At 40.9% G+C, this 17,934-nt stretch overlaps 1 protein-coding gene and 1 long non-coding RNA gene across 3 annotated transcripts in view; one reads left to right on the forward strand and one right to left on the reverse strand.

Moving 5' to 3' along the window:
- The window catches only part of LOC311624437, a 152,572-nt gene that overhangs the window by 21,690 nt on the left and 112,948 nt on the right, over positions 1–17,934 (forward strand). The gene's annotated exons all lie outside the window — the stretch shown is intronic.
- SEC23B (SEC23 homolog B, COPII coat complex component) overlaps positions 1–17,934 on the reverse strand; it is a 49,090-nt gene that overhangs the window by 15,445 nt on the left and 15,711 nt on the right. For both annotated transcript variants that reach the window (XM_084887631.1, XM_084887630.1), the window contains exons 7-14: positions 16,650–16,794; positions 16,069–16,227; positions 15,130–15,245; positions 9,872–9,995; positions 8,280–8,360; positions 4,943–5,032; positions 1,434–1,540; positions 89–242 (exon numbers count right to left, since the gene is read on the reverse strand). In XM_084887631.1, the coding sequence (XP_084743757.1) occupies positions 89–242; positions 1,434–1,540; positions 4,943–5,032; positions 8,280–8,360; positions 9,872–9,995; positions 15,130–15,245; positions 16,069–16,227; positions 16,650–16,794 (976 nt within the window). The remainder of the gene's footprint in view (positions 1–88; positions 243–1,433; positions 1,541–4,942; positions 5,033–8,279; positions 8,361–9,871; positions 9,996–15,129; positions 15,246–16,068; positions 16,228–16,649; positions 16,795–17,934) is intronic.

A 17,934-nucleotide genomic window follows, 5' to 3' on the forward strand; every position in this document is an offset into this window, starting at 1 on the left:
CCAAACCGGTTTCGGCAGAAAAAATTTTTTTTTTATTAAGTAGAGAGAGACCAAGATGGAACCTAGTGCCACACAGTTCCCAACTTACCAGTCGAATGAGTTGTCGGTCCAGCCACCGGAGTATATCAGGCCCCTCCTCTGACTCCGCTCGGAACACTCCTAGCCGGGCCATCAGGACTGCTGCAGCCTCCTGGTCAAATGCTGCTTCTATGTGTTTGAACTGACTCTGTGCATCTGCCCAACTGACAATCATAGAGTTAATACATGCTTATTACTGAGGAGACCAGAAAGCCAGCTCTTCACTAAGATAAAGAAACCTAAGTCCTGTGCCTTCATCTAAGACAACACAAATTCAAATTTCACTGTTGGTAAAGAATCACAGCAGTTGTACACTCATTTTCATTTACCCTCGTGTGATTTCTGAAGGCTCTAAGTACAAAATAAATTTATAGGGAACTTTCCTATATTCTACAAGACATCATGAAAACAGATACCCAAAAGGTACCAGTGTTCCTTCCTCTAAGTCAATCTTACAAAAATCTAAGTCTTTACAAATTCACAAAATGTCTTCCCTGACACCATGGTAAAGAGAATGAGCATACATACAAGTTTTCCATACAAATAAAGACAATATGAACAAAGCTAAAAGACAAAAGATAGACCAGGGACAGGTATAAGCAACAAACAAAATACAAGGAGTCCCTGCAAATCAATAAACAAGGAAAAATACAGGTTTTGTAAAATGAGCAAAGGCTATCACAGAAGAAATGCATTTGCTTAATAAACATGGAAAGTGCTCAACTCATTGATAAATGAAATAACACATATGAAAGTGGCATATTGCTCTATATCTGCATGTTAAAGATTAATAATGTCATTATTAATAAGAAGCCAGGGTATTCTCCTTACACTACTAAGAAAAACACAAATTAGCTTCTTAAGTAGTTTTGCAGTATCCAAAATTCCGCTTCTATGAAATGACTGGAACTATGAAGGCAGCACTGCTGGAAGGAAGGTAAGACCTGCAATGGCCTTTAGTAAAGGAGTGGTATAATATATCCCATCCAAACCATGTAACAGCCATTAAAATGAATGAGATATTACCTTATCATGAAATTGACAAAGAGGTCCTTGATATATTATTTTTATAAAGAAAGGTCCATGAACTTTTTTTTATTTTATTTTATTAATTCTGGGAGTGGGGAAAAGGGAGACAGAGAGAAAATATTGATATAAGAGAGAAACATTGATTGGCTGCCTCCTGCATGCTCCCGACTGAGGATCGAGCCTGCAACCCAGGCATGTGCCCTGACCAGGAATCAAATTTGTGATCTTTTGGTGCATGTGTTGATACTCATCTATTTGACAAATTATCTTGCATGGGGCAAAACATTGGACAGTAGCTTAACAGAAAGGAAACTGGGTCTACTCACTTTCGGGCAATGGTAGTCACACGGATGCGTCTCTGGGTGCTGGAGTGTTGGTACTGCGTGACAAACTGGATGGCACCTCGGCCACCTTGGGGGATCGGGGCGTTGTGCTGCAGGGTGAGAGACCATACACTGCGTTACTGTTACATACATGACTCAGATACAACATATAGAGCCTATCCGGCTCTTCCTGAAATGACTGACATGGTGGTGTTGGTAAGGTTCTTGAATTCTGAATGGTACACTTAAGATTTGTTCATATCACTCTTTATAATTTTTACTTCAATAAAAAAGAAAAGAACCAAATTCAAATAAATACTGACATCAAGTTAATGTTACCCATAAAGAAATGTTTGGGGATTTAACCACTGCTGATTCAATTTGCTTTAAAATGAATAAAAAATAAAGTGGATGGATGAATGGATAAATATGTGAAACAGCAAATACAGTAAATGTTAATTGTGGGATCTAAGTTGTGGGTATATCAGTATTTGCTGTACAATTTTTTAAAAATAAATCTTTATTGTTCAGATTATTACAAATGTTCCTCATTTCCCCCCTCTCCATTGCTCCCCTACACCAGGTTCCCACCCCACCCTCTGCCCTTTCCCCACCCCCCATTGTCCTCATCCATAGGTGCACAGTTTATGTTCAGTCTCTTCTCACATGCCCCCACTCCCCTTTTCCCTGAGAATTGTCAGTTCACTCCCCGTCCATACTTCTGATTCTATTATATTTACCAGTTAATATTGTTCATCAGATTTTTTTAATTCCCTTGGTTTTTATTTATTTATTTACTTTTTAAAATATATTTTATTGATTTTTTACAGAGAGGAAGGGAGAGAGATAGAGAGCTAGAAATGTCGATGAGAGAGAAACATCGACCAGCTGCCTCTTGCACGCCCCCTACCGGGGGATGTGCCCGCAACCAATGTACATGCCCTTGACAGGAATCGAACCTGGGACCTTTCAGTACACAGATCGATGCTCTATCACTGAGACAAACCGGCTTCGGCTCCCTTGGTTTTTAAATTCACTTGTTGATAGTTACATATTTGTTGTTCATAGTTTTTATCTTTATTTTCCTCCTCTTCCTAAAGAACCCCCTTCAGCAATTCATATAATTCTGGTTTGGCGGTGATGAACTCCTTTAGCTTTTTTTTTTTTATTACTGAAGCTCTTTATCTGGCCTTTGAATCTCAGTGATAGCTTTGCTGGGTAGAGTATTTTTGGCTGTAGGTTCTTGCTATTCATCACCTTGAATATTTCTTGCCATTCCCGTCTGGCCTGCAAGGTTCCAGTTGAGAAATCAGCTGACAATCATAAGGGTGCTTCTTTACCTGCTTTTCTCTTGCTGCTTTTAGTATTCTCTCTTTGTCTTTTGCTCTTGGAATTTTAATTATGATGTGTCTTGGTGTGGTCCTCTTTGGATTCCTTTTGTTTGGGGTTCTGTGTGCTTCCTGGACTTGTAAGTCTAATTCTTTCCCCATGTGGGGGAAGTTTTCTGTCACTATTTCTTTCAGTATGTTTTTGGGATCTTGCTCTCTCTCTTCTTCTGGGACCCCCATAATTTTGATGTTGGTTCGCTTGAAGTTGTCCCACAGCTTTCTTACATTATCTTCAACTTTCTGGATTCTCTTGTCTTCTGGCTCTTTATGTTCCAAATCTTTGACTTGATTCTTGCAATCTCCCATTCTGTTTTTAGGACTCTGTATAATATTTTTTTATTTCAGACAATGTATTCTTTATTTCTTGTTGATCCCTTATTATTTCTAGCTGATCCCTTTTGTTTTTCTTTTTTCTTTAAAAAAAAAAATATATATTTTATTGATTTTTTACAGAGAGGAAGAGAGAGGGATAGAGAGTTACAAACATCGATGAGAGAGAATAATCGATCAGCTGCCTCTTGCATCACCCCCACTGGAGATGTGCCCGCAGCCAAGGTACATGCCCTTGACCGGAATCGAACCCAGGACTTTTCAGTCCGCAGGCCGATACTCTATCCACTGAGCCAAACCGGTCTTGGCGAGTTGATCCCTTTTCATATCCTCATAGGTCTCGTTTATTTTATTGGCCTTTTCTAGGAAATTCTTGAAAAACCTTATAAGCGTGGTTTTGAACTCTAAATCCAGTCTCTTTTTGTCCTCCATTTCTTTTGTTTGTGATCTATTTCCTTGTCTTGGCATTTTCGCAGCTTCCCTGAGTTGGTAGCCTTAAAAGTCTCTGTGTTCAGCTTGGATGGGGCGGAGTATCAGGGTGGGGTCTACAGCCTTGGCTTCCATCAGCCCCGCCCTATGAGGTTCCTGAGTCTCAGTGTTCCTCAGTGTCCTTAGGTACTCGCTGCAGACACCTCTGAGAGAAAGGTGCCCTCGAGTTTCGCCTGCTACCAAACAGTCTAGGCTCTCCCCCAATGAGCCCGGAACTGGGGGTCAGTTCAGTTGGAAGTGGGGTTGGAAGTGGGGTTCAGAGCAGTCTGGAGCTTTTGTCTCCTTCCCACTAGGGCAATCCAGAGGCACAGTCAACTGTCTGTTCTCTGAGCGCAATGTGCAAGCCTCCAGGATTTCCTTTCGCTGCTCCCCTAGGTTTCCGCCTTACAGCCCAGGCTCCCTCTGTATGAGCCTGGGTCCCCAGGGTCTGGCCTAGAACTGGGGTTCAGTGCAGTCGGAACTGGGGCTCAGCACAGTCTGGAGCTTTTGTCTCCTTCCCGCTAGGGCAATCTAGCAGCAGAGTCAACAGTCCGTCCTCTGCACGTAATGTGCGCACCCCTGGGACTTCCTTTTGCCGCTCCCCTAGGTTTCCACCTTACAGCCCAGACTCCCTCCGTATGAGCCTGAGTCCCCAGGGTCTTGCCCAGAACTGGGATTCAGTGCAGTCGGAATTGGGGTTCAGCACAGTCCGGAGCTTTTATCTCCTTCCCGCTAGGGAATGCCAGACAGGCACTCAGCCTCCCCCTCCTCTCCTCGAGCGCAACGTGTCTCTGTATCTTAGGCTTTTGCAGCTCCTCTGATTTTCCTTCTGGTTTTCTCTTTCCTTCTCGTAGTAGAATTTCCAGTCAGTCGACTTTCCTGTAGTTCTAGGTAATGTCCATTTTGTATTTTAGTTGTATTTTATTGAAATTGTTGTGTGAGGCTGCAGTTAGGTGTTTACCTATGCAGCCATCTTGGATTCTTCATTTGCTGTACAATTTTTCTAATTTTTGCGTTTTAGCTTTTTAAAAATAAAATAATGGGGAAAGAACACACCCCAAAATTCACCAATTAAAAAGAAAAAAAAGTTCACCAATACAACAATGGCTGATAAAAGCCATTACGTTTCTAAGACCTTATCAGTTCAACAATAAGTGAGGAAACAATTTGCTGCCTAACTCTGAACAAACCCTGAAGGGAATTAAAGATACCATGCCAGACTGGCAGCATCACTTTGTGCAGAAAGAAGCCAGAAGCCACCAGTCTTGTAATAAATCAGAAAACACAACAATGAGACACAAATATTCATGAAGAAATCCTACTCACCTGATTGACTACTTCAAAGTAAATGCCGAGTGTAGATGTGGCATCTAGGGCACAGATTTTCCACTGACTCGTGCCACCGACACCAAGCTCCTAAGGGTGAGAAGAGGAATTAAAACAAAACAAGAAAAGCTATTCCTGTTGTTAAATGCCAATGAAGAAGCAAAGACACTGAAAAAGATAGGGCACTTAGAATATCTCATTTCAAATGAAAATTTAACTGAAAAAAGTACAATTATGGATTATAATATGGTTAAACATTTATATTTACATTACTTTTTGTACTGGTATTCTGATCAATTTTCATTAATCACAAAATATATCTGTATACTTACATGTACAAACACATCTTATACATACACTATGGTACCTAACACTAAAGTCAAATGAAAGAATTAAATCATGGCTGAGAAAAAAATAGTAGAAAAGAAAAATAATTATCTTCTTAACTTGAAAGTTTTATGCACTTCTTTCATCATTACTAGAGTAAGAAATAGTTACAGAATGTTAGCTCTTAAATATTAATTAATTAAATTTTTTTTAAAGTCTTCGTTAACTTTATTTATTTTTAATATATTTTATTGATTTTACACAGAAGGAATTGAGAGGGACAGAGAGTTAGAAACGTTGATGAGAGAGAAACACCGACCAGCTGCATCTTGCACACAGACCTTTCAATCTGCAGGCCAACGCTCTATCCACTGAGCCAAACCGGTCCCAGTATATTATTTAAAAAAATATATATTTTATTGATTTTTCACAGAGAGGAAGGAAGAGAGATAGAGAGCTAGAAACATCAATGAGAGAAACATCGACCAGCTGCCTCCTGCACACCCCCAACCAGGAATGTGCCCACAACCAAGGTATATGCCCTTGACTGGAATTGAACCTGGGACCTTTCAGTCCATAGACCGACGCTCTATCCACTGAGCCACACCACAGTCAGGCAGCAGAATGATTTTTAATCACCAAAGACAACATCAGATGTTTATCAGTCCAGAGGAATCTACAGAACAAACTTTGCTGAAATAACCTTACCTTCCATTAGTTCCTCCCATATATCTACTTTTCCTACAATTTGACACCTTAGAAGCTCCAAGTCCCTTTTCTCTGTCTTGTCACTTTTCTATATTGTTCTTTTGTTAAGATGATACTTAACCAGCCGTTTGAGTTACTCATCACTGAGTATATATGTGTGATGTATATATGTGTGGTACACATATTAACCCTTTGCACTCCGCTGTCCCCTCTCAGGGGACCTCGGAATTCTAGCATATCACTCGGATGTCCCCTCTCAGGGGACATTGCAGTCTATTAGTGATTACGGGGAATTGAGTTAATTCAACGCACGTTTCGCAAAGTAGCGTCGAGTAGCTGGTAGCCAATGTCCAGAATGGTTCGGAGTGCAAAGGGTTAATAAACTTATTTGTTTTCCACTTGTTAATCGGTCTTTTGTCAGTCCAATTTGTGGAGCCCTAGTCAATGAAGCTAAGACATGTAGAGGAAAACTTTTTTCTTCCTCTATAGCTCCAAGGCTCAACATGGCCACAAACCCTGCAGGGCTCCAAAGGTACATTTTTTCAAATTCCTTACATGAGCATTTGCCCTGCATTTATCAGAGGAAATATAAAGATAGAACTAAGAAATTACCATTTTATAATCTCCAATGAAATATACTGATTCCAAGTAAGGATAATTATTGGACACTAAAAATATTAGGTGAAAAGCAAACAAGATTTTTCTTGCTAATGGCAAAGGGAAAATGTGCCCTTATAATGGAAAGATGTGGGACATTAATCACCTTCACCACAAGATGAAACGCAAGCTCCCTAACACAGGACGCCAGGACTGAGGTGCTTCTGATGAAACACAGCACAAAGTATACAGATCACTCACCAAGTATACTGGACAAAAGGTTCAGCATGAATCTAAGCATTAGATTATAAAGGATAATAATGCCAAATGCAATGCTAGTTAGAGGGGGGGGGGAAACAGCTACAAAGGGCATTTGAGGGAAAATTAAGGAAAGAAGATGGGTTAGATATTAGGAAATTATTTTCTTAGGTTTGATAATAATGTGGTAGAGAACATCCTTATTTTTATAAGATGCATATTGAAGCACCATAAGACTAGATGCCATGATGTCTGAAACTTGTTTTCAAAGGTTCTGAAAAACCAGGTCAATTAGCAAATATGGAAAGTAGGTGATAACTAGAGAGATAAAGCACATGTAGCAAAACATGACAGAGCACTTATGACAAGAAAGTTAATTACTGCCCTACCTGGTTTGGCTCTGCCCTACCTGGTTTGGCTCAGCACAAAGTATACAGATCACTCACCAAGTATACTGGACTGTATACCCTGCAAACTGAAGGGTCCCAAATTCGATTCCGGATAAGGGCATATGCCCAGGTTGTGAACTAGGGGAATGCAGGAGGCAGCTAATCAATGATTCTCTCTCATCATTGATGTTTCTATCTCTCTCTCCCTCTCCCTTCCTCTCTGAAATCAATAAAAATACATATATATTTTTTAAAAAAGTTAATTACTCATTCTAAATGGTGGGTATATAGGAGTTCATTATATTTTGCTTTACACTTCTCTGCATGTTTGAAATTTTTACTCAAGGAACACAAATGTCTGCATATACAACAGTGTCATCCACTGCCCAATCAACCCAAAATGCTATGTGAGAAGGGAGACAAAGGTATCTCTAAGAGCAACAAGCATAGGGGTTTATTACTGAAGGGTTTTGCTGAACGCTTACCTTGTGCTAACTATAATGCTTTGTAACTCGTTGACCCACTGAACCAAACATGGGTAGTAGGGTCAGAAGGCCCTACACTGTAGCTCTTCCATATCAGCTATAACCCTGAGCAAGATACTTAACCTCTCTGCACCTCAATTTCCTCCCCTTTGACCTTTAGACAGATGGACAAGTGGTAATAAAACCACCTCTCAGAGTTGGAGCTTTAGCCTTTCTCTCATCAGCAGACACATCCAAACAGGTAACACAAGGCAAGGTCATCAAGCTCCGACATTTCTTTATTCTTTTTTTAATATATGTTATTGACTTTTTACAGAGAGGAAGAGAGAGGGATAGAGGGTTAGAAACATCAATGAGAGAGAATCATTGATCAGCTGCCTCTTGCACAACCCCTCCTAGGGATGCGCCCGCAACCAAGGTACATGCCCTTGACCGGAATTGAACCTGGGACCTTTCAGTATGCAGGCCGACACTCTATCCACTGAGCCAAACCGGTTTCGGCAAGCTCTGACATTTCTAATGGGCTAATCCCAGGGCACAGGAGGTAAGGGTAATGGAGAAAGTTTTCCTTACATTTTCTGACACACATGGTCCTTTCACATTCAGAGATACACAAGGACCAATGGCTCCTGCGATCTTCAGTTCCCGAGAGGTCTAAAACAGAATTAAATAAGAGTATAAAGTTAGATATCATTGAGAACCACCCTGCTCTCACAAAGGCCACTACTAAAGACTAGAGGAAAAACATGGCAGCATTATCATTCCACCAAGAGGAAACCCCACATGGATCATGTTACAAGCTTTTCCAGGGCCACTGTGATCTGATTAAATCACTGTAAAAACCCTTCCTTAGAAACTGTATTATCTTTGTTCCAAAGTTGATGCAATATTTTCAACTTACTCAACATTGAAATCATTGTGCACACTGTATAATTCTATTAACAATACTACATTCTTTTCTAATTCCCCGTATACAGTCATAATTATTTACTTCTAATCTGTGCATATACTGCTTTGCGTTGCTTTAAAAATAAGTAATTCAGGTGCTCTCCCTCTCGGGAGCACGCTTACACCTTCCTTCCCTCTCAGGCGTGCATCTCCTAAACTCTTTTGAGTCACCAAGAGACTTGCAAACAGGAAAGTAACGGGCAGCAGCAACTTGTCCTGAGGACCTGGGCTAACCCCCCTGAACCTGTCCCCTTTTCTCTGACTTTCCTGTGGGCAAAAGCAGCCCCACCTGGGTTAATTTCTTTCCTGTAAGATTTCTAGAGAGCCCAAGCAGCCACACCTGTTGCTTCTTCTATCGCTAGCACTTCCTTATTTCACTATCTTGCCTGACTTTTATTTCTTCTTTCGCTAGCCCTTCCTTATAGTCCCCAGCTTTAATAAACACACTCTCAAAAATCAGTGGGGAAAAAAGGAAAAGAAAAACAACAACAACAACACAATTAATTCATAAACTCCAACATGATGACAAGGCCAACAAACACACGTAAAACTTTTTAAATGAAGTTCACTTTAGCAAAGTCCATTCTTCTTCATATTAAAAAAAACAACCTTAAACATTTGAGAATGTTGTTTAAAGTTTAACAAAGATGATTTAACAATCATCTTCAACTCTCAAAGTACTGATTCCAATTGAATGTTATAATAGCCCCTTTTAATGTTTTTGCAATTTATAATCAAGTGTATAGTACTCTCTCAATCCTAATGGAAAAACAAAACCCAAACACAATCTGCACTATTTTAGAGCACTCTCGCTTCACTTCGGGCAGACATTAAATGTAACCAAGGTTCTGTGCATGCAGCCACCCATACAGACAGCTGGGAGAACGCTCCACTGTGTGTGGCTGCCTCTGTGCTCAACCCACCACCCCTTCTAAGCCTACTGCCCAGGAGCAGAGCCTACAGGGAGCCAGACAACTCTTTTTTAGAGCATTTATAGGCCATCCTCAAGAAGCCGAGGGATAGGAAAAAAGGGGACATCTGTAATATTTTCAACAATAAAGATACATTTTTAAAAAAGGAAACAAAGGAATGGAATGAATACACGTTGTTCACAACCTTTAAGTTGCCCGTGTCTCACAGGTTGGGGCTTCCACAAGTCTGACTACTAAAAAGTAAGAACATTATTTTTCCATTAAAGTTTTACCAATTTATTGTACCTTTACTTCTAAAGTAGCACCAAATGCCATTCGGAAATCTCCATTAAAGTCTTTACTAAAAATTCTTTGGAATGTTTGCTTGAAGAGAGATGTATTGAAAGAATCTCCCATCACCATGTAGCCTCTAGAAAAGAAAAAAAAGTTAGTACTTAGAAAGCCTGAAAGCCATTCAGATGTTCACTCAGTACTTACAAACAAGAATTTAAAGAGGAAGGAAGAAAAAATAAACCATGTTCATAATAGCGCTAACTTAAATGGAAACAGAAAGTTCAATTTGTACTTAGAAAAGACACTACTTTTTAAAAAAATATTTTATTATTTTTTTTACAGAGAAGGGAAAGAGATAGTTAGAAACATTAATGAGAGAGAGACATCTATCAGCTGCCTCCTACACACCTCCCAATGGGGATGTGCCTGCAACCAAGGTAGTACATGTCCTTGACCGAAATCAAATCTGGGACCCTTCAGTCTGCAGGCTGACGCTCTATCCACTGAGTCAAACCGGTCAGGGCAAGACACTACTTTTAAAACATAAAGAAAAGAACACTTTGGAACAATCCTGTGTCTCGATCACTGTGTCAGTTATACAAATCTATAGGGATGGCAAAATCTCAGAATTATACACACACACATGCTTGTAAAAACTGGTGAAATCCAAGGTCTGTAATAGAGCTAACTGTATTGTGCCAATGTCAATTTCCTAGTCTGACATTGCACTCTATATTTATGTAAGATGGTACCAGTGGGAGTAAACGGATGAACTACTTTGTCCTATTTTTTTTTTAAACAATTTGTGAACCACAATTATTTCAAAATAAAAAGTAAAACAAAATAAAAAACAAAACCCAAACATCTAATCAATAAACCCAAGGGTGCAGGTTTTAATAGGTCATCTACTGAGAAAACATCCCCAACTCTTCTCAGACTTCTTGTATGGAAAAATACCCAGGCCTGTGGGAAATCCTTTTTTTTTTTTTTTTTCCAGTTTAATTCACTGCTCAAAACAGTGAACCCCTGGCTTTACATAACTTACTTTTTCTAATTTGCAAATATACATATTCATCTCTTTTTGAAGTTACAGAAAAACATTGTTCAGAATTTCGGTATTTCACCCTAGCCAGGGTGGCTCAGTTGGATGAGCATGATTACATACACCAAAAGGTCACTGGTTTGAGTCCCAGTCTGGGCACATGCCAGGGTTGTGCACTGGATCAGGTGGCAGCAGAATGATGTTTTCCTCGCTCCCCCCCCCCGCCCGGCTCCCTCCCTCCTCCTTGCTCTCTGAAGTTAATAAAAACATATTAAAAAAAAAAAAAAAAAAAAAGCCAGCATTTCATGTTTTGGCAGATGAGCACAGCTTGATGCAGGTTATGCCTCCAGCATTAAACAGGATCTCAAGTGCTAGCCAGTTTTGCTCAGTGGGTAGAGTGCCAGCCCTAGGACTGAAAGGGTCCCGGGTTTGTTTCCCAATCAAGGGCACGTACCTTGGTTGCAGGCTCCATCCCCAACACCCCGTGTGTGGGAGGCAACCAGTTCATGTGTCTCACACAGATGTTTCTCTCTTTCTGTCTCTCCCCCTCCCTCCCATTAACTCTAAAATTCAATGGAAAAATATTCTCGGTGAGGATTAACAAGTTAAAAAATTTAAGGCCAATAAATATAACCCCCCAAAAAACACACACACACACACACACACAAAACACAACAACACAGGATCTCAGACTAGGGAAGAATACAAAATAATCTGGTCCAGCTATTTGTCTAGCTCTTGCCCTTATAGTGATTGCTATTTGGACCCAAATATCCACCCTCCCAACCTTCATTATCATGGTTTCCTGGAATAAAGACTATTTCCCAGACTGCTTTGCCTGTGGCTGTGTGACAGCTTTGTCTACTGGAAGTGGCCTTTGTGATTTAAGGAAATAGGGATGTTCTTACAGGAAGGGACACTTGCTTCTTCAATTCCTCCTCCTTCCTGCTGTTATAACATGGCTAGAGCCTAGCAACTATGTTGAACCAGAGCTAGCACATTAAGGTAGTGGAGCAGCACAGGAGCCTTAACCTCTGATAATGATAAAATCAATATACCTGCCCCGCTGCCTACCTCCAGTGAGAGAGAAAAATCTGTTTGGGATTTTCTTTTCTTTCTTTCTTTTTTTTTTTTAATGAAAAAAAATTTTTTTAAAAAATATATTTTATTGATTTTGTACAGAGAGGAAGGGAGAGAGATAGAGAGTTAGAAACATCGATGAGAGAGTCATCGATCAGCTGCCTCTTGCACACCCCCTACTGGGGATATGCCCGCAATCAATGTACATGCCCTTGACCGGAATCGAACCTGGGACCCTTCAGTCCCCAAGCCGACGCTCTATCCATTGAGCCAAACCAGTCTCGGCTGTTTGGGATTTTCTGTCACAATCACACAAACCTAATACTGACTCACACCCACCCTCTACCAAAACACCTGCCAGGTTATCATCCAGATTAGATGCTCCCAGAATCGGAAGCTTACACCCTCCAGAGGCAGTTCATTCCATGCTTAGACAGTGCTGATTGCTAAGAAAGGTCTTTCTTTACAATGAGTCAAATTGTTTCTCAGCAGCTCCTACCACTGGTTCAAGTTCTATCCTTTGGTCACATACAGATCTGATTTCTTCTCCACTGAGCAGGCCTGCAATTGTTGAATATAGCTCTCACACCCCATCTGTCTTCTAGCTCCTTCAAGCATTCTCCATATGGCATATGTCTCTGTCACTCTTACTGCTCCATTTTGAGTATCCTCAGTTCCTCTACACAGCCCCTTTGAACTGAAATGCTCAGAATGGAAGATGATACAATGGAGATAAGGCGTGACAAGCATCAAGGAAATCAAGACGATGATCTTCTTTGAAGATAATCAACTCCTCTAGCACAGTGTAGGATCACCTGTCTCTGCTGGAAGTCATCCCAAACTGTTGGCTCATTTTAGGTGAGCTACCCATTAAAGCCTCTAAATCTTTTTTTTGAAATGTTACTGCTAACACACTTCCCTGATACTAGTACAAAAGATGATGTGAGCCCTATCTGGTTTGGCTCAATGGATAGAGCATCAGCCTGTGGACTGAAGGGTCCCTGGGCTTGATCTCCAATAGGGGGCATGTAGGAAGCAGCCAATTAATGATTCCCTCTCATTATTGATATTTCTATCTCTCTCCCCCTCTCCCTTCCTCTCTGAAATCAATAAAAATATATATATTTTTAAAAAGTTATGTGACCTGCCCTAACTGGTTTGACTCACTGGATAGAGCATCGGCCTGCAGACTGAAGGGTCCCAGGTTTGATTCCGGTCAAGGGTATGTACCTTGGTTGGGGGCACATCCCCAGTAGGGGGTGTGCAGGAGACAGCTGATCGATGTTTCTCTCTCATTGATGTTTCTAACTCTCTATCCCTCTCCCTTCCTCTCTGTAAAAAATCAATTATATTAAAAAAAAAAAAAAAGTAATGTGACCTAAATACTAAACTCATTCAGGAGTCAAAGGCCTTACTGAAAATCTGATGGAAGTGATGGTTCCTCTCCACAGAAGAAACATACATACATAAACTCTGGTGTACAAATTTAAGGATATTCACAAAAAACACTACAGCTTTTGTGTGGCTATTCCAAGTCAGGAACTGCTGGTGGGCACTGTAGGAATTCACCATATTAAATGTGGCTCTCTGGTACAGCTAGTGTCACCTAACACATCTGCTGCTCTCCAAAACAACATCAGGTGACTTAGGCTCCATCTTCTTCCCTTGTGTTTTTACTCAGTGAGGACCAGCAGCATCACAGGCCCTCCACAGCCCTCCACCAGTGCTTCTCAACCTATCCTGTGCATACACATCACCTGGGATCTTATTCAAATGCAGGATTGAGTCAATAGGTCTAAGGCATGGTTGGCAAACTGTGGCTCACAAGCCACATGCGGCTCACAAGCCACAGTTTGCCACTCCGTAGACTAGTGAGTTTGCCAACTACTGACCTAGACTCTCAATTCTAATTACAGGTTGTTGTTGTTCCTTGTGATTAAGCCCCTATCCCAGTGGTCGGCAAACTCACTAGTCAACAGAGCAGTCAACCATGGCTCATGAGGCGCAGTTTGCTGACCACTGGTCTAGGGTAAGGCTCAAGATGCTGTGCTCCTAACAAGCTTTCAGGTGGGCTGATGCTGCCTGTGCTCAGCCACACGAGTACTCAAGGTCCACACCAGTGGTTCTCAAATTCTGCTCTTCAGTAGAATCACTTGAGGGAACTTTAAAAATGCTGATGTACAGGCCACACCCCACACTAATTAAGTCAGAATCTCTGGAAACAAGATCCAAAGGGAAGAGTTTTTCAAGTTCTCAGGTGATTCCCCAGCTTCAGATCAGTGCTGTGCATCAGTGATTCACTCACTTTCACATGCACCAGAATTCCCTGGAGAGCTGGTTAAAAAAGACTGCCAGCCCAGGCCAGTTTGGCTCAGTGGGTAAAGCATTGGCCTGCAGACTGAAGGGTCCTGGGTGCGATTCCAGTCAAGGGCATATGCCTGGGTTGCAGGCTCAATCCCCAGTAGGGGGTATGCAAGAGGCAGCCAATCAATGATTCTCTCTCATCATTGATGTTTCTCTCTCTCTCTCTCCCCCTCTTCCTCTCTGAAATCAATATAAATATATTTTTAGAAAACCACCCGACTGCTGGGTTGCACCTCCATAGTTCCTGATTCAGGTCTGGGTGAGGCCTGAGGACATACATTCCTAATCAGTCCCCAGGATCCCTGAAGGTTGCTGGCCAGGCCTCATTGCACTTCTCACACTGTGATCTGAGTGCACGTTATGGACTTAGGATCTAAGTCTGTGTGCACTGTGATGCACCCTCTAGGCTTAAGTCACTAAGCCAGGTGAAGGGTCTCCTAATGGCTCTGGCATTCGGACACAATTTCCCTTCTCACAAGGAAGTGCTTTGCTGAAGGCCACATACTTCATGTTTCCTTTCTTTCCTGCTCTAGTATCTTTAACAACTCTAAGAAAGGAAGTTAATCTGACAAAGATTTGTTCATAGTGAACCCTTGAGACTTCCTTTTCACCACTGTTTCTTCATCTAAGCAGCCCACACACCTTCCCAGCCATGGAAGCCACAGTCTAGAGCTATCTAACTACTTAACTAAGTCAGCCTTGTCCTTTCCTATTGTTGCATCACACATTTCTTTTTCCTTAAAATAAACACTCTCACGTTTCCAGGTGTTTGCTGTCAACATACCCAGTAAGATTTGCACAGCATTTCATCTCCAAAAGTCCGGTTTGATCAAGGGCACAAGCATAAATATCAATGCAGTGGCCATTTGCAGCAGTTCGATTAGCAAGCATTTCATAGTGCTGTGAAGAAAAGTAAACCAGCTTTAGGAAACAGTAAAATTATTCACCAGATATGCCTTACTATACCAAAGGGATATAATCAAATATAGGCATATGGAAATACTTTTTTTAAAAACATCCAGCCGAAACCAGTTTGGCTCAGTGGATAGAGCGTTGGTCTGCGGAGTGAGGGGTCCCAGGTTCAGTACCGGTCAGGGGCATGTACATTGGTTGCAGGCACATCCGCGGTGGGGGGCTGTGCAGGAGGCAGCTGGTCGATGTTTCTCTCTCATCAATGTTTCTGGCTCTCTATATCTCTCCCTTCCTCTCTATAAAAAAATCAATAAAATATATTAAAAACAAAACAAAAAAACAACAACATCCAAATAGACCTAACTGGTTTGGCTCAGTAGACTGAGCGTCAGCTTGCTGACTGAAGGGTCTCAGGTTCGATTCCGGTCAAGGGCACATGCCTGGGTTGTAGGTTTGACCCCCAGTAGGTGACGTGCAGGAGGCAGCCAATCAATGATTCTCTCTCATCATTGATGTTTCTATCTCTTTTCCCCTTTCTCTTCCTCTCTGAAATCAATAAAGATTTATTTTTTTTAAAAAAATCCAAATAATTAAGTGTTTTCAATCTCAAAACATTTTTGACAGTTTTAAAGCCACCGACTCTAAGTTCTCAGTAATTTAACAGCTGCCAAGATCAGCAAGGTCATTCCAGCAAGAGCAACTTGCTGACCATGAAGCATGGCCTCAGCAAAGTAGCTGCCACTCCAGAGGAGCCTAAACCCAGCACTGGGTTACCACAACTCGACTACAGCCTGTATCCAGAAGCACCTACCTTGGTTGCTTTCTTCATGAAACGTGCATTATCTTTCTCAATATCATGCCAGGAACGAATAGGAACTTTTAATTCATCTCCAACCACCATTCCAGGTCCCTGGGTGGGGGGACCTCCTGTAAACAACATAATCCTGGCTCCGGTGTTTGGAAAAGTGCCCTAAAACAGTAAATGGCAGCATTTTAGAAGCAGACAACTCCACCCCCAGTATGTTTCTGTTTCCCTAAAAATATACTACAAATATGAGTTCTCATCAGCTATACTGAATACTAATATTGCAGAATAACACAGATGACAATGCCCAGAAGCAGCCATCTCTCTTCCAACCTGAAGGTTGTGTACATTTTTATTAATTTACTGTGAACACTTCTCATTGTCCTAATTGCTTTGTGTTTCTCATGAAAACTTGATAAATTTTAAAACATCGAGGGGTTCTTTGAGGTGGGTAATAATAACTGAAGCACTTTCTGATAAATTAACAGTCAGCTGATTAGGTTGCAACTGGTTTTCAAGCACAACTTGAAAGCAACTTCTGAGAGCGAGTGTACATGGTTTGAAGAGTCCAGTCAATTCCCAGTTACCTCCAACAAGCCAACAGCAATAGACAAAGCAACACCAGTGGATCGCAAAGGTCTCTTCCCTTGATTTACGGGCCATGGGTCCCTCTGCAGCTCCCCCAGAAGGTCAGTGAGGTTCATGTCAATCTTGTGAACAGGCTGCAGAAACCTGTGTGATTTTGAATAGACACATCCATCCTGGTTTTAAAACATACTGTGGTCTTCAGCCCTAAGTAATAAGTAGTTACTGCTCTTCAAAATAATTACTCAGAATAACAAAACTTACAATTTTTTCTTCTAAGTTATCTCTAACTACAAAAACAAGTCAATTTTATTAAAAAATACATCTTAAAGCCTAATGTATAGCAATTTATATATGTGTACCATGGAAAAAAATCAATTTAAATAGGTACAAATCGTAAGGTTCATTATGTGGACAATCGTCATCCTTCTCAAGATTCATAATTTGTGTTTCTCTTGAGCCTTGGGAGTAATAGAAGTAACACTGGTTTCTTAACAGCATAAGAGACTGACCACAGCAGGTCAGACTATGCGTTTTATCATGTTTGCTGAATATTAACCCGGCCCAGGGCAGCCCCAGACACTCAAGGGGTTGAGTAAAATAAGTGCCTGATTTTAGGTTTGAGGACACCGAACAGAAGCCTTTTCAGTTTTCCCAGTTTTACTTAAGAATCAAAAAGGACAGCAGCCATGTGTTTAAGAGGAGGGGCACAATGGTCTGAAACCCTTTGTAATAATACAAGGCTAACAGGAAAAGCATTCTTATGTAAAAACATTTATAATTCAGTTATACGTATATAATATACATATACTGCTGTGTTAAATACATTATTTTTTTTTTTTTTTTTTTTTTTTTCTTTTTTTTTTTTTTTTTTTTTTTTTTTTTTTTAAGTTTTTATTTTTCATATTATTACAAATGTTCCTTCCCCCCTCCCACCATTGCTCTCCTCCACCAGGTTCCCACCCCACCCTCTGCCCTTTCCCCTCTCCCCATTGTCCTCATCCATAGGTGCACAGTTTATGTTGAGTCTCTTCCCACGCCCCCCTCTCCCCTTTTCCCCAAGAATCGTCAGTTCACTCCCCTTCCATACCTCTGATTCTATTATATTCAACAGTTAATATTGTTCATCAGATTTTTTTAATTTCCTTGGTTTTTAGATTCACTTGTTGATAATTACGTATTTGTTGTTCATAATTTTTATCTTTGTTTACTTTCTCTTCTGAAAGAACCCCCTTCAGCAATTCATATAATTCTGGTTTGGTGGTGATGAACTCCTTTAGCTTTTTT

The sequence above is a fragment of the Pipistrellus hanaki genome (assembly GCF_964339955.1).
Source record: "Pipistrellus hanaki genome assembly, chromosome: 6".
In the NCBI taxonomy this organism is placed as follows: domain Eukaryota; kingdom Metazoa; phylum Chordata; class Mammalia; order Chiroptera; family Vespertilionidae; genus Pipistrellus; species Pipistrellus hanaki.